At 37.9% G+C, this 17,188-nt stretch overlaps 2 protein-coding genes across 2 annotated transcripts in view; one reads left to right on the top strand and one right to left on the bottom strand.

Moving 5' to 3' along the window:
- ptpa (protein phosphatase 2 phosphatase activator) overlaps positions 1–9,973 on the top strand; it is a 12,267-nt gene extending 2,294 nt beyond the window's left edge. Inside the window, exons 2-9 of the mRNA XM_055154131.1 lie at positions 450–536; positions 764–889; positions 991–1,108; positions 1,349–1,448; positions 1,578–1,702; positions 1,829–1,929; positions 4,348–4,455; positions 9,899–9,973. Of these exons, the coding sequence (XP_055010106.1) occupies positions 450–536; positions 764–889; positions 991–1,108; positions 1,349–1,448; positions 1,578–1,702; positions 1,829–1,929; positions 4,348–4,455; positions 9,899–9,973 (840 nt within the window). The remainder of the gene's footprint in view (positions 1–449; positions 537–763; positions 890–990; positions 1,109–1,348; positions 1,449–1,577; positions 1,703–1,828; positions 1,930–4,347; positions 4,456–9,898) is intronic.
- Positions 9,974–14,382: 4,409 nt separating this feature from the next.
- Positions 14,383–16,603, bottom strand: ier5l (immediate early response 5-like). Its single transcript, XM_020926546.2, has one exon. It carries the CDS (start codon positions 16,474–16,476, stop codon positions 15,670–15,672), a length of 807 nt encoding a protein of 268 aa, XP_020782205.1. The 5' UTR covers positions 16,477–16,603; the 3' UTR covers positions 14,383–15,669.
- Positions 16,604–17,188: the final 585 nt, after the last annotated feature.

Consider the following 17,188-nt stretch of genomic DNA (forward strand, 5'->3'; position numbering starts at 1 on the left):
GAGTTCACTTCAAATCTAAAATATAATTGTTAATAATTTCTAATAACCATATTTTAAGAAAAGATGTTCTTTAAATAATATTGATATTGCGGGTAGAAGTAGCTTACTGGTTCCATCAAAGTTCTGATTTATGCCTGTTTCTATTCGTGGATACTGTTGTTGTGTACCTTGCCTCCAGATCAAGTACATGTTTCTGTTAATGAGTGTATATTTCTGAGAGTGAATGGAGGACAATGGATGGAAATTTCCTCATAACTACAATCCGATGTGTTTTCTTTCATGCATGTTCATTAACATGCACTTAAGTGACTTAAAAATAGTGACATAAAAATATGTAAAAAAGTAGGTGTGAGATCAAGTTTAGCATACAAACATGAGCTAGTGAATGACACAAGAAAACCTCAAATGTGGACAAATAAAGGATCATATTTCATGTTTGTTCTTTTTAGGCATATGCTGACTATATCGGCTTTGTTTTAACCTTGAATGAAGGTGTGAAGGGAAAGAAACTCACATGTGAATATACAATATCGCAGGTAAGTTGTAATGTAAGCCATCTGAAGTGTGCTAAAATATGCCTGTAAATAATATTCTTATTTTGTAAATCTCCTAAACAACAATATTAATAATATGCTTTTTTTAACATTTCCTACCTCTACTTAGATTTTTTATTGCACATTTAGGATTGATGAGAATTGTTACTAATTGAAATACAGTAATGATGTTTTTAAACCCAACTGGGGTCATTGTTTATTTGTGGCAGACCGTGGAGAAGCTCCTTGGACTGTTGGATACTCTGGACAGATGGATTGATGAAACTCCTCCTATTGATCAACCATCAAGATTTGGTAATCAGGCCTTCAGGACCTGGTATGCCAAACTAGACAAGGTGATTAAAACAATACCAATTTTTTACAACTATATTTATATTTCAACTACATTTATCAGCTCCAGTAACAGTCAGATTAAGTACTTTGCTCTTTATTTCAGAATGCAGAGGCACTGGTTGCTGCTGTGCTCCCTGCAGACAAACAGGCTGCAGCCCCAGAAATAGCCGTTTACTTGAAAGAGTCTGTTGGGAACCAAACCAGGATAGACTATGGAACAGGTCATCCTTTCTTTGTCCTTAGTCTTTGTTTTACTGGTTTACAATTTAAGCACTATTTAGTTTAGCCACTAGAAGGCGCTGTAATGCTTCCTATCTGCTCTGTCTGTTCACTTTTACGTTTAACGCAATAGATTGGCTCTACTGCTAATTACATAAAATATTTTTTATTGAAATTGAAAATTGAAAATTGATCAGAACAAATGTAACCTTTTGTAACAGCTTGTTTATTGGTTTCTTCAGGTCATGAAGCAGCTTTTGCTGCATTTCTTTGCTGTCTTTGTAAAGTTGGAGCTCTTCAAGTAGACGATCGACTAGCCATAGTTTTTAAGGTTTTTGACAGGTAAGTTATACACCTTATTTAATATGCAACTTTATCATTTTTATTTTACTATGTGCTTAATTACAAATATTTCACTGTCATGAATACCTTAGTAGTAGTTTAAACTTGTGTATGGTATGTATTTTGGAGGTATTTGCAGGTTATGAGAAAACTGCAGAAAACGTACAGAATGGAGCCAGCTGGGAGTCAAGGAGTTTGGGGCCTGGATGATTTTCAGTTTCTGCCTTTTATATGGGGGAGCTCTCAGTTTATAGGTAATTAAAATAAACATTAGTATAAACATTAGTATGTTTTCATTTTCTTATTTTATTCTTAACATGGGTACGGCCAATAAAATGTTTGGCCTGTTGTGCATCTGATTATACATGTATTTTTTTTAGATCATCCAACTCTGGAGCCACGGCACTTTATTGACAAGAAGGTCGTCAATGATAATCACCAGGACTACATGTTTTTAGAGTGCATCAAATTCATAAATGAGGTACAAAAAACACACACAGAATGTCATATTAAAGTTTACTAATGAAAAATAAGACTTTTTGAGAAATGAATAATCTTTATTGTAAATGCTTTTTACCTAAAAGCAATGTTGAGAAATAGGTGTATTATGATTGTTGGACAACGCAAACTCATTTATTTAAAAGTGTCCAGAACCTTTGTTTGAGTGGCAGACAGATGCATAGCTGTTTAAATGTTGAACTGGGCCACAGCTGTATGAGGTTTTGTCCAGTAAGGAGGAAAAGGAAAACGGAGGGAAGGCAGATGGGAGCCTGCTTTGGGACAGGGCCAGAGCAGGAACTGTGTGCTTTGTTTGTAGAGGAACAGGAGGGCAGGGACAGAGAGGAGGGCGGTGGTTTAAAATCTACATCCTTTTCCTCCTTCTTCGTCAGAGGCTTTCTCCTCCCTCTTCTGGTCACGAAAGGATGCTGCTTCTGTAGCCAATGGAGTCTGGTCATCTTACTATTCTTGGTATACAATTACTATTACAATTATAATACATTTAGAATGGGAATCTACCAAATATTTATTTAGTGTAAAGATTTACATTAAAATATTGATATAAGAGTTAAGGGTTGATAAGAAAAAATGAATGATCACAAATTAGGGTTGAAATTATTACATTACAGAAAGAAGAAGGTGTATCAATACACAGATTATTGCACATGTTTACTTGTTAAACAAGTTGTCATCTGTGAAGTGATGTCCCTACAAATGAAAAGTAGTGTTAGGATGAAGGCCTTTAAAGAAGAGCCTTCTTGTTCCCTCATTCAGTTCAAAGATGACCTTTTATTATATGTTAACTTTGTTATTCTCTTTTCATTTTGTTACTTAGGATGAATGGGTCTTGTTAAATTGGGAATTTAGATTTAATATGTTTTACATGTTGAGTACAGTGACTCAGAATATTTTCAGCCCATCAGTACATTTTACTTGAACTGCAGTCATACTTCAGGTGATTTTTTTTTTTCCTTTTTTATGGCAAACATTGCAGTTATGCTGTGGTATAAACTCTCTTTTGACTTTTTCACTCAGCCTTCACTTACAGACACTTTAAATGTAGGTTATTTTTATTTTCTTTAATCACAAATAACGCAGCTCTTGTGTGCGCCTGTGTGCGCGCTCCGTCCTCAACATGAGTCACTTCCTTCCCCACATGCTGCTGTGAATCACTCCTTCCTCCAGGGAATACAGGCAGTCTCCACCCCCCACTCTCTCAAGCCCTTCCCCCATGTGTTCTCATGCAAGGCCCTGGAAAGTGTCTGAGCACCATGAGGGGGTGCATGGAAAAAGGAGGGGGATGTTAGATTGATGCCCCGGGGTCTGGCTTTGGGTTCCTTAGCCTCCTGGGAGAAATGGTGGGAAAACACAATTCATACATTCATACATTTATACATGTATTTTGTCTGCAATGCTGTCTGTGCGCTTCAAAGATACTTGTTTGGGCCTCACAAAGTAGCACGAAGAGATACAAGTAATGATAATGTTTTATCATAAGTTTATCTGATTTTATTTTTGTGCTTGTATATTGCACTTATTTAAAGTCACTCTCCAAGCCAAAAAATGTTATCATTTGTATTATGCGAATACTGTGAAAATTATAAATGGTTGCCTTGTATATTTTTTGTCTTTTTTAGACTTAGACAAACTTTCTTTATTCACAAGGGAAACAATTTGAAGACTGTAGCTCACTAGCTCACAATATAATAATTCTTTTGGTAACCATTTTCCTTATTGTAAAATATCAACAGAATATGACAACAGAATAAGATTCAAAATGTAAACCTAGATTTAGTGACTTCTAGTGGTGAAATTCAGAGTGACAAACACCAAGTGCAGTGATATTGGTACTATGGAATGGTTCACTAAAACATAAAATTTTCTGTGATCATTTGGACATCTTTAAGTAAAAATAATTGAAGTAATTGTCAAATTTTATATATATATATATATATATATATATATATATATTATATATATTATATATATATATATATATATATATATATATATATATATATATATATATATACATTAGGTTTTTTTATTACAGCTGAAATAAGTGGTCTTATTCTGGAGCTAATTTTAATTATACTTAATACATTACATTTGTTTTTTAATGTTATGAACTCCCTACAATACTAAAGACAAGAAGGATACCCAACACTATACGATTTGAAAACATCCTTGGTTACCAGCAGCTGAAGACAAAGCTGCATTTTTCACATTCCCGCGTGGCTGCTCAAACCTCAGTAGTAGAGGAGAGTGCTTCTCAGCTTCCACTACTTTTTGTAGAAAAAAATAAGTTACTTTATGGCCAATGCCCATTATCCCAACAAAAACAATAATGTTAACTGTTAACTCTGGTTTTCTTTTTAAAATATTTTGTTTGTCTGAATAGATGAAGACGGGTCCATTTGCAGAGCACTCCAATCAACTGTGGAACATCAGTGCTGTTCCCTCCTGGTCCAAAGTCAACCAGGGCCTGATCAAAATGTACAAAGCTGAGGTACTTCTTCACACCACACACTTTCATTACTCCAGTCAAGAATAACTTATTTAGTTAATTTATAACAAAAAAACAACATAAATCTGCAATTAAAACTTTATAACTACACCTTAAAATAGGGGTATTATGCAAAATTGACTTTTTAGAGCTTCTTACCATGTTATAATAATGTTCCCTCATTAAAAACATGCCAGAAGTTTTATATGTAATCCATGAATATTTGATTAAGCTTGCAATCTTTCCCGGGCATTATTTGAACCATTCTTACACTTAGCAGTGTCAACCTGTTCAGGGCTCCGTCCACAAGTCTATGTCACCCATGCTCCCTCACAGCCATTTTTCATAAATATACAACAGCAGGATACAAAACAAAACACTACAACTTCACTATTATGATGCATTATGCAGTACTTTCATTAAAGGAATGCATGCTGATTGTGTTGTGATACTGTCCTGAAGGGGGAGTAACTTAGTGCAACAAAACTATTATTAAACATATATTGTTTTCAGCAAATAGAGCATTTTCAAAACAATAAAAAGTGACATGGTCATTTGAATATAATATGTGCTAACAATCAATATCTCATAGAAGTCTTATACCCCCTCTTTAAAGAACCACTTAGAAACGAATCCCTCATGGGCTGGGTTGCCAGATTTTCAGAGAGCAACAAGCAGCCAAGCCTTTGAAAATAGCTCAAAACATGTGACCCCAGTCCCACAAAAATACACGACAACAAAGAAATAACAATTGTATGTCTCTGCGAAACAAGCATTAACTCTGTGTCATTTTAATATGACATTTTTATTAAAATAAAACAAATAACTGTAAAACAAATAACAGCTTATATGTAATTAATTACTGTTTTTCTTAACGCAATGTAGGAGTCTCAAAATTTGCTAATGACTTAGCAAAAATAGAAGCTTAACGTTGCTGTAAAGTAACAGACTTGGCAACTCTATTCATTGTTTCTTTACGTGCTGTTGTTCATAATTAGCTTGTATCTATGTGTTGTGCGATGCTCTTGTCTCCACACCTAGTTTCACTCTGATAAATACAGACTCTGAATGGGACTAAGCAGTTTCACTTAATTACGGCTAGTAAAGTCACTACAGTGAGACTAAAGTTACTTTCGTTTTCACTGTGTTAACTGTAGTTTACTTTCAGAACCTCCTGCTTGACTCCCACTTTGTCTATCTTGGATTTGATGTGTTGCAAGTTTCATTTGGTTCAAATGTATCAAGCCTTAAATTTGCGTTTACATATTTCTTTAAATAAATGTTTAGCTACAGAGATGTTTGTCTTTTTGGAACCGTGGCAGCTCTGTCTTCTGTGTTTGAAAGTCCAACATGAACCTTCTGAGCAAACATATTTAACATACCAAGTCGTGTTTGATATGTCATTCACTCTTCTCTCTCTAACTGGTTTACAAGCAATGTGAAAAATCAGGTTATGCTGCACCCAAGCACATTTGGAGCCAAGCGTCTGAACAGTCTGGTAGAAAGACTGGAACGGGTTAAGCGAGGTATGGAGCGAATGAGATTGTGTGTGTGGGCGGTTGGGGGTGGGGTTGGGGGGCCGTCTAAGCCCGTTCTCCCCGCCTGCATACCCACATCCTGTGTTTTCCAGAGCAGCCTGCAAGTCTTCCCAAAGAGCTGAGGGGCCAAGCAGTCTGCCTCTCCCTCCCCCCGCTGCCTCCTCCACCGTTCCCTTCATTAAATCCTCCCTCCCTGTGTCCCGACCTTCCTCCGAGCCTGGAGCAACCATCAGCGCTCTGCATTCCTCTCTCCCTTTGCTGGCCCCACACAAGGTTCAGGCTGAGTCTTGCCGTACAGAAAGGGAGCACAACAGTTCTAGACCTATGTGTCTCAGTATTCAGTTCCCCATCTCTCAGATAAAAAACAAACAAGCTACTTAAAAACAAATATTATTTTAAAATATCCATAAACATTTTTGTGCCTTATTTAGGTTAAAATTATTTAAACATGGCACAAACTGTTAATTGTAGTTTAAAGATGTACTTATGTTTGTTAGTTTGTATGTGTGTTAGCTTGTGTGCATTTACAAGTTTCAGTTCACATTGACTGTTTAGAGAACAAACTTGCTCTGACTTGAACGTAATGTTAAAATGACTGTTGCACCTCGCTGACTGCACAAGCCGTTCTGATTGTGTCATACGCAACTGATCTGCTAGGAAAAAAACACTCTTCCTTGAGTTGTGCAAATACAGACAAAAGAGCATCTTTTTTATATGTTTCAGTTTCTTTATTAAAGTTACTTATTGATTAGAATTGCTATACCCATTGCTAATGTAAATTGCTCGCTTGTTAAGGCTGATAATTGCCTGACAAGTGCAGAATGATCTCTGTTTTTTTTTTTTTTAAACAGAGAGAATAGTCTGATCATCACTCCCTCTGTCACATCTTGAGACAAATTCAGACATTACTGTGCAGATTAGTGTATTTCTTGCCCAGGATCCAGAATACACACTTTACTTCAGTACTTTATGAAGATGTGGGTCTGGTCACCATTGAGATCAGTTTTGATTGACAGATAGATTAGCCAATCAGGGATATGCATGATCTGTCCATATCACAACAAATAAGGCTTCTCACGAGGAAAGAAAGCAAAAAACTATCACAGGAGACTGAAAAATATTGTGGATTTCTGCTAAATAAACAGTTAATCTAAGATGAGAGAACTTTTTATTTGATGATAGGTGGCCAAAGAGCAGTGTCGTTTCACATGTGACAAAAAAAAAAATCTGATTTTCATCATACTATATAACAATACACAGAGATCATTCTGGATTTGCCATGCAATTTTATTTTAGTGACACATGTGAAACAAAGGTCATTGGTCATCATCCACTTAGAACAACATCAAATTCCTCTAACCTTCCTCTTTAGTGTTTTGCTCATGATTCTGCAGAAATCTCTGATGTTTTTCACAAATTTTTTCTTTGTAAGTTGCCATGTTTGTTTTGATATGGACAGACTATGCATGTCCGTGATAATCCTATCAATCACCCCGATCTGAACACCCACCTTTGTTAAGGATTGGAGAAATGTATACTCTAGATCCCAGGCTAGGCTGATGAGGGTTTGGCCTTAGGATTAGCATTAGCATTTACACATTCAATCATAGACTGTATATACAGCACATGTGTACGCATAGACTATCTTACAAATTATTCTTGCCTCATTTGACAGTCTTCAATATTATGCTATCCATTTCAGGAGTAGAGTCACCTCATTGTTTCAACCATTTGCTGAATGTCTCCTCCCCCTCTTTACTTTTTCACACTATGGGCCCAATCTTGCCCCCAGTCTTAGCTAGCACTAGCATTAAGGAGGGGGCTTGTCCAGGTTGGGCTGTACTTCGCAGCTGGAGGCTGGAGTGGGATGATACAGGTACATATATGGTGATGGCATCTGGACCAATCTGTGACCGCTGTGGCTCAGGAGCCCCACAATGCAAGTACGCACCAGTAGAGGCACCAGGAATATAGAATTTTGGATGTGTGTGAAAGAACTGGCCGAACACTCCTCTCTCACCCCTCTCACACATGCGCATTGCTAAGCCCATGAACGCACATCCACATCAACCTTTTATAGTTTTCTCTGCATTCGTTTGCCTCCCATTACGCAGCAGACCAGTGTCAATCCACCTGCGCTCCCCATCCCGCAGCAGACCCGTTGGCCGCGGCTCTCCCCCTGATTGCACCCGCTCCCACCTGTCCCAGCAGTCTGCTCCCATGCAACTCACCTGAGTTGTGAGGGGCTGTGCTCTGCTGCGGAAGGGCACCCGGACGGCACACGAACATGTTATGAATGTTTAGCATTTAGCATTTCATCCTAATATATTTCAAAGTAGAAGAGCATGTTGAGCATGTTACATGTTGTTTTTGAATGGATTATTTATTTATTTATTTATGTTTATTTTTCACTGAATTCACTAAACGCACCAGACCACGCCCTCAGTCAGCTCGACTCCACCTGATATTCAGGCACGGCACACCTTTTGTTTTGAATTCCACTCCCCACATTTACGGTAGTGCTAAGATTGGGGGCAGGATCAGGCCCTTAGATTCTCCTGTCTATAAATATGTGACTCTTTATTAGACTCTCCTGTCTAATAAAGCCTATGGGGGAAAAAAGTCTAAAATGAACAATATAAAAATACATGCCACAAACGATATAACAAAATTAAGTAATTCAAAGTAATAATATGCACCTATACTAATTTGTTCTGACCTATGGAAAACAGCTGCCATCTAATTTTAGTCTTTTACATGAAAGGGAAAACACTTCAACTCTGAATTTATTCAAAATTCTTTGTAGATTTAAATAGCCTGTATTACGTTATTTTCCTCATCACAAAGATACCTGGAGCTGTGTTTTGTTTCATCTTCTTTCAAATTGAAAACACCCTGTTCCACCTTGTGATGTCATGTGGTGAGTAAGGAAGTGGTAAGGAAGTGCTCCATTGTGTTTTTAAAGCCATACACCTTCACTAGAATCATTTGGGTTATTTCATCCCTATAATTGCAGATCTTTACTGAACAAAAGGTAAAATGTAGCTGGTAATTTAAAAACTACCACTTCATGACATCACAAAGTGAAACAGACCATTATGAGCTTTGGAGACGTAGAAGACAAAAAATAAAGGGTTACTCAAATGTGTGAATGTCAATGATGCAAAAACAAAAAAAAAACTCTCATTTAGATCAGATAACAACATTAAAGCTCACAAGAGTCAATTTAGTGTAACATACAGTATGACCCTTTTTTTTTTTAAATTGTTTTAGTTTTTTTTTTTTTTTTTTTCTCATTTCATTTTAAAGTGATGTAATGGATACATAAGTGTTGCTATCTACATATGATTGAGACCCAAGAACTGGGAACTATTAACAGTACACTATAGAAGACTTATGGTATGCACTAACAATAATGCAAAATGTATGTAGCTTTTTAGTGTTGGTGTAGAAGTATATTGAAAACAGGTGTAGTCATCCAGAAAGCCTGGACTTTTTGAGTTTTGTTTAAACCCGGACTGTGGAGTGGAGCGCAGAAAACGGTTCTGTTATTAGGGGAGGAATTGTCTTGGTTGTATTGCATCTAGGTGTTTTGTTTTCAGCCTAGTTCTACCGAGATGATCGTGACTGATAGGGTCACCATGCAGACAGTCTGGGAATCAGAGTTCAATTTCAATGTTTGGCGTCCCAACCCCCACCGCCACCCACAGCTCCTGGCCCCCACTCCGAAACTCTGTCCGTTTTTGTACATATAAAGCCCTGTGTCTGGTTCATGTGCAACCACTTTGCACATGCCCCAAATGATGTAGGTTGGTTAAGTTATTAAGTTATTGAAACTAGTAGTAAAACAAAAAAAAAACTTTAATACTAATTTATAATTAATTATCTTATTTCTGTTTGTTTCTTAGTGTCTGGAGAAGTTCCCTGTGATTCAGCATTTCAAATTCGGTAGCCTGCTCTCCATCCAGCCTGTGAAGCCTTGACTCAGTGTCAGAATGCCATGATTATATATGACCAAAATCACTACAAGCTTAAAATAATATTTTGGATTTTTCCCATACATGTAAAAAGAGTAGTAATACCAAGTTTATTTAATAGGACATGTGCTAACACTGGCTCAGACATGCATGTAAGCCGCCCACAGTAAAACAGATCTCCTTTATTTCACAGCATTTTCATATTTTGCTTTCATTTATTCCTACATATGTAAACAGTCAAATCTAAAATAAAAGATAAGCAGTTGTTTTAAATATGGTCAATATTTGTTTTGATATGTATTTGGTTTGTTTTGTTTTTCACAATGTGATGTGCTATGGTATAAATGCGGAGAATACATTTTTATGTACATAACACATAATTTGAGAGCCTCAATAATAGCACATACATGGTCTCATGTTTTAGAGTTTCATAAATAACTGCTGGTAAATGAAAACAATCCTACAGGTACAACAGAAACATACCTAAATGTATCCCCAGTCATTTATCTTCTGCTAGAGTATGCTTCTTTTTGCTTGGGAAAAATTGTGTTTGCATACCTGCAAATAATAATTAATTTAATAAATGTATTGTAATTCAAAAAAAAAAGTATATTTTTTTGCAGTTTAATGTAACGGTCAAAGCCTATCTTTAGGCTTTTGCTAGCTAACAGCTAACTGAATTTACTGCTAAATTGTATGTGTAGAAAGTTGTTGCTTTGGGCAGAACAATTGGTTCTACAAATGGATTGCAGATGAAGGCAAATAATATTAAATATTACATAAGCCAGGATACCTTATACTCTTTACTCCTTCAAGTGGACAAAGATTCAAACAAATGTCATTACAGAGGAGGGGAAATCCCAGTCATGTAGTGCCTGCGCCACTGAAACAATGTGCAACAGTCCCTCAGTTTAATGATAGAGGTGGAAATCCCCCTACATTGAGCACACTGCCAGGAGTGGTGGAAGAAGGCACAGCAGTCTATAAGCAACTGTGGCAGTGCTCAAGTGCTGTATCCACTGGACTGATCTTTCTATATAGAACCAACTACATTAAAACACACAAGATTTATTTTTGGTAACATAGCAACATGAGTTCAACAACTACAAGTAAATGATAGAACATGACATTGAGTGTAGCTCCAGCCACCTCCATTGGATCTTTGTGAACAGTAAACTGCCACCATAGTCATATAAAGCAGTCTGACTAGATGTTTATGTGTACGTATCAGAAGTGACCTGCCTCTTGGATTGGCGTTGTGAAAATGCAGCTAATAAATACAAAGTTACAATGCCGAGTTGTGATGTATTGTTGGAATAAACTAACTTTTAAGGTAGAACACTACAGTTATATATATATATATATATATATATATATATATATATATATATATATATATATATATATATAGTTATAGTAGACTGTAGTTTATTTGGAGTCTTGTCTTGTTTTCGGAAAAAAATATAGCCACCAAATGAAACAAATGGAGGTTCTTTACCTAACTCAGAGGAATGTGAGGCATGGAGGATCGGTGTAGACGTGTGAGGACGTGTTTGGTCTCGTGACTTCAGTGAAGGCAGTTGCTCAAATAGGATGCAGCTGCAGGCTCAAAGCAACTCACAAACATAATTTTAGACATACACTTCAAAAAGATACACTTTGAGTACATTTGTAATGCAAGAATCAGGGATGGGCAGTGTATCGGTGCTTAAATGATCAATATCAACCAATATACATGATTTTTTTTTATCTTCACATTGTCATAGGCAAATATGAATAATGTTATTATTATTATGTATTGTTTCTGCCTAAAAAATGAATTTCCTTCTGGATAATACAGTATCATCTATCTATCTAGCTATCTATCGAACTAATGGGTCATAACAGGAAACATTTTGGTATTAACTAAAGCGCTTTGAGTGCCTTGAAGGTGGAAAAGCGCTATAGAAAAATGTGACCATTTACCATTTTTACCAACTAAAAAACTTCCATCCCTGACAAGGATTAGGATAAATCTTGTATTAACCATAATTCTCTTTTTCTATTACTGGCCTACATTAGAATTTGAAGTTCACAGACAAAATATATATTTTAAAAGACAAACTGTTATTATAAAACATAGGCCTAGTTATTGCTCAGTCTTACTGTAAAGGACTGACCTCATTTATTTTTACTATTCTATGCAAATGAGCGTCTCATTCTGTCGCATATCTGAAAAATAAGATGGTGACCTAGTTCTGCCCTTATAGATGACTGGGCTCTCTGGAAACGGCAGTATCTCAACATGTGGAGAGTGGATTATACTCTGTAACATTAAATTTGAATATTAAGGAATTTTATGAACAACTTAGATGAAGTTGTTGATGCAAACCTCACTGAAGAATACTTTTTTGTTCAAGCAATTGACAAGTTGAGTAGATCATTGATCAGGGTTCCTTGCACACATCAGTGGTTCACACAGAGCACACTTTACTGGTTTGATCTAAAATGTATTTGTTTTGGAAAATTCCTGGCTCTGAGCCCCCTGGTGATGAATCGTAGTCATCCATTAACAAAGACTACAGTCAGACCTTGGCACTACAGCCTCATACAACACTTCATGTGATGCATTGGCTGTGGACTCTCTGCTAGAAAGACCATGTGATCTTAGCTCCACCTGAAAAATCTGACATTTCAATTGAAATGTAATTATCTATAAATTTTTGAAACAACCCCCCCCCAGAGCATGTTTATATAGGTTTATATGCCAAACACTCACATTGTGTAAATGGAAAGGGCCTAACTTTTTATTACAGCCAGAAGGCCTTTGTCCTGATACTAACCCATGCTGCTGGAGTCTGTCCCTGGACTTGGGCAGCCCCCTCCCCACCCCAGACCTCTTCGACAACCTGGCTGACCTGTGTGCTCTCTGCTGCAACAACGCGACTACCCCCTCCCCAAACCACACAGCACCTATTCCCTGTGGTCTCCCTGCTCCCCCCTCACAGACTTCATACTGTCACATGTGCTGAGCCCCCCTCCTTCTGCTGCTGCAACCCCCCACACATCAAGCTGCTTCTGACAAAGCACGCCTCCATCCCCCATCCCGCCTGACCCCCCCGGCCCCCTCCAGCTCTGCCCCAACACAACCACCTGGCATTGTCCTTTACACAGAATCAGGTGGGTCAACATGAAACAAATGCCTTGAGAAAGTGTAAAGTTAAGTTTGTATCATGGCCTCTGTAGTCCAGTGCCTCACTTGCCCCTTCACAGACAGTCAGTCCGTTTTTGTAACAACTGTATATTTCCAGAGAATCTTTAAAATACACTCTCCTGAGTGCACACATACAAAATAATACATCTCTATTTTATTTCTATTTTACTTCATTAATAATGCACCCATTAATTACATTTTGTTTCCATAAATAAAAATTATAAAATGAAAGTAGGCAATATTTTTTATGTTTAAAATATAATTTATTGAAGATTTTCCATATCAATTCAATGTATGAATACATCATAATTGAATTTACTTCTTTATTATACTGTAATATTCAGAGTTGTCAGTGTAACATTTTCCTTTTTAATATTACCAATTCTGTGTGTGATATACAGAAGAAACTATTCCTCTGTACTTGGCTTTTTATTGGGTGTCAGTCTTTCTCAGTCCAGATGGAGGAGCTGTGTATTCACCATGAATCCACCTATTGTTCACACCTTGTGTCTGTGGAGGCTGTACTGTTTCTGTCCTGGTGGAGTCACTGTTTCAAAGCAAAAATATGTTTTATTATAGAACACCTGAGAATAATCTAGTGGCATTGCCTGTTGTGCACCTTGTGCTATGTGCTGCAACAGTGAGGAGTGCTGCTGTAGCTGATAGATGCAATGTATACTGTGTCAGAGCAGAATGAGGCAAACAGAGAGAGGATGGTCAGCACGAGGTGCCTCCACTCTGCACACATATCTTCATTCATTGATTTTAAAGAACACCACCAAGTGGCACAGAGCAGAGATAACACTACTGTAGTTTGGGGGAGGAGATGTGAGCATGTGGAGAGGCGGAAAATCAAAACAGAGCTCCTCATTCACTGCAAGGCCCATTGATAAACAGGCTTACCTCATTTACATTAACACAGAACTTATGCATAAATGGTTTAATGTAAAATATTACACACCAATAGTCTATAACACATGTGTATGTTTCTTATTGATAAACTTCTATATAATAGTATCCAGTATGCTTTAAAATACCAAATAAAATAAGTGAATAATTAGTGGTTCTCTCCTTTATATGGTCTAAGAAGAGTATTGTATTTCAGCTGTACATTGTTGAAACAACAACTGCATAAACAAAATTATTTATCTGCAGTCTACTTTTATCATCATAAATTTGCTGAAATTCACCCAAAATGAAAACTGTATCACTGTTAACTCTTAAATGATGAACAAAAACCTTTTTTCTTTTCTTTTCTTTTTTTTTTTATTAAGATTATAAATTTTTAACAAATATTTCTCAGCAACAGTTTTACCCGGTGATATACAATTTGTTGGGCACAAAAATACATGAATAACAAGAATATAGAGAATGGCTGAATACTCTCTTTATTTTGGTACACATAGTGCTCATAAAGCTAATGCATGGATCTCTTTAGAGTATGGCTAAATAATGAGATTTCCTTTTTAAAACAAAAGGACAATTTCAAAAAAAAAAAAAAAAACAGGACAGGTTGGAGTTCTAAAGTAGTGTTGAGCGTTTGAGAGAGTGAACACTGGGGGGAGGCATAGTGACAAATACATGAACAGAACGGCACTGATTCAATGAGGACAGTGAACCTACAAAGTTTGTTTGTGTGTGTGTGTGTGTGTTTTTTTCTTTTTTTCAGTTTTTTTTTTTTTTTTTTTTTTTTTTTAGCAGGGACAGGTTTCACAGAACAACAGTTTTGAATGTGCAATACCCCGAAGGAACAGGAGCAAACGAGACATTCAGTCACTTTCATTGTACTTTCAATTCATGACAATAGCTAGCTGTAGTGTGCATTAATATTAAGGCAACTTTTCCATCCTCTCCATCTCCATTAAGTGTATTCGGCCTACATGTAAACAGGAGATCTCCACATATCACAGACCATTGTCATTAGACGGTTTGTTTTTAAATATATTCTGCAAAAATAAAGTAATTCTGATTTAAAGTTAGAAAGAGGTTCAGTTGTAACGCCCCACGTCCTCCATTGGTGAGAAATGATTAAGAGTGATGTCACATAACCTGAATACAAAATGGAACACAGATGAGACAAGACCCTAATAGATTAATGGTAACTCTTGTCTACTGAAAATGTGAATATGTGAAAACAAATAGGCCAGTTACTCTATTGACAAGTGCTTGGTCTTTCAGTCGTGGACCCAACCCATGACAGATTTGTGCGTAACAATTAACCCGGTGACATGTGCTACTACGAACCAAAATGCTGTTCGTTGTTCAGCTGTCGTGTAATACTTGAATAACATTGTGTTTTTATTTCACGAATGTTCTCATTGCGCTTTCCGTAATAGCTGCACAAATTCTGGCGGGCAACAAAACACCTTTTTTGGCTACTTCGACGTAGTAGCAGCTATAATGGTGTAGCCTACTTTAATGGCATCAGCAACCTTAAGGCTGTTGTTTTCACGTTGTACGAATGAGTGGAGTGTTACAACTGAACCAGGTCCCCACAACTGTAAAGTGATCAAAATGCCACTATCGCCCGAGTCCATGCGCCTAGACCAGCCAGTGCTTGCTTGCTACAGATCTGCTCCAAGTCCGCTTGTCTGCTTAGCAGCCCAGAAAACCCCGATCCAAAGATGGATATCAAATTGGAGATGTTAGAAGTGTCTGTGAAGTCCTGGCACGAGTATACACAGTCTTCTCGCTTCAGTCTCTTTCTAGATGTAGCAAAGTCTTGCAGTTCATCTAAATCAGACGCACAGTACCCGAAGTCCATCTTCCTCTTTTTAGCAGGAGACTGTGCGCTTTGCGCACACTGGAACGCGTCGCAGCAACAGTCCTGATGGATGAAGCCGTTATCCACAGTGGTCACAACGTGCGTGTCCAGGTCCAGGACAGTTGTTTTGTTACAGTGCGTGTTGATGTTGACAGGGAGCTGGTCACACGGAGACGGAAGGGGAGCCTCCATACAACAGCTCCGGTAGTACGCAGGCTCCGGCTCCTTGATGCTGCCTCTGTGAAAGTCCTCTCCACAGCACGCAGCCCTGGTCAGGTCCTCGTCCTCTGTGTCCTCCGCGTCCAGCTCGAGTGGGTTCAGTTCTTGTATCTCATTGCAGACTGTCATCACCTCCTCGTACTGTTGCATCCTGTAGATCTCCGCGTACTTCTCCTTGATGTAGACCTGCCTGGCGTTCCTTAGGACATAAGACACCAGCAGGTTCTTGTGCAGCTTGATTCCCCCTCTCTGGGTTCGGGAGTTGTGGATCTTCATAAGAGAAATTGAGATTAGGCTCTGTGCGTCTGCTACGCACTCCATTGTGTTAATCATTATTGTGACCCACTCTGAGCTATCTCAGTGGGAGACGTTTTGTGTGAGAAGACAAGTTTAAGTCAGGTCTGTGGAGAAACATTGGAGGACATGATCTGCCTTCCTTACAAAGCAAGCGATCATTTGTAGTTGCCTTCAAGCCGAATGGTTTTATACCCGAGCCAACGCCCCGCCTTATTTAGTGCCAGCCAATCACGTGGCACCACTGTCTTGAGTGACAGACAAGAAGCCTGGAACTATGTCGTGGCCGTCCAATGAGCGTCAGGCGGTTCCTCTGTACTATTCAAATTCCACCCAGGCTGTGGAACTGGAATGTCCTCATTACTGCTGCTCCGAGCAGCCACTTACAAAACACCAGCTTCTTCGTTTCCAGTAGGAACCTCCGTGCTTCTGTGGTTTAAAAGAGAAGGAAAAGTTGCCTTCTGACATTATAAGTGCAACAACATACAGAATAACGTTATAAGTACGCCAAACTTCACACGTAGGTGGTTCTATGCTGCATGGCTTGATTGGTTTATTAGAAATGTCAACTTTAGTTTCAAATTTTTTTTTTTTTTTTTTTTTTACCTCAGTATTTAAGATGACAGGGGGACCCTTGGGAAACTTTAGGGGTAGGCTTGTCTTTGAGCAGTGAACACTAAACTTCGTCGCAAGCGTTCTGGGCTGTGTCCAATGCGTCACCTGGCAACGAATGACGTTATAACTGAAAATG

Source organism: Boleophthalmus pectinirostris, unplaced genomic scaffold, assembly GCF_026225935.1.
Source record: "Boleophthalmus pectinirostris isolate CB_2022bp ecotype Guang Dong unplaced genomic scaffold, ASM2622593v1 HiC_scaffold_18, whole genome shotgun sequence".
NCBI lineage: Eukaryota > Metazoa > Chordata > Actinopteri > Gobiiformes > Gobiidae > Boleophthalmus > Boleophthalmus pectinirostris.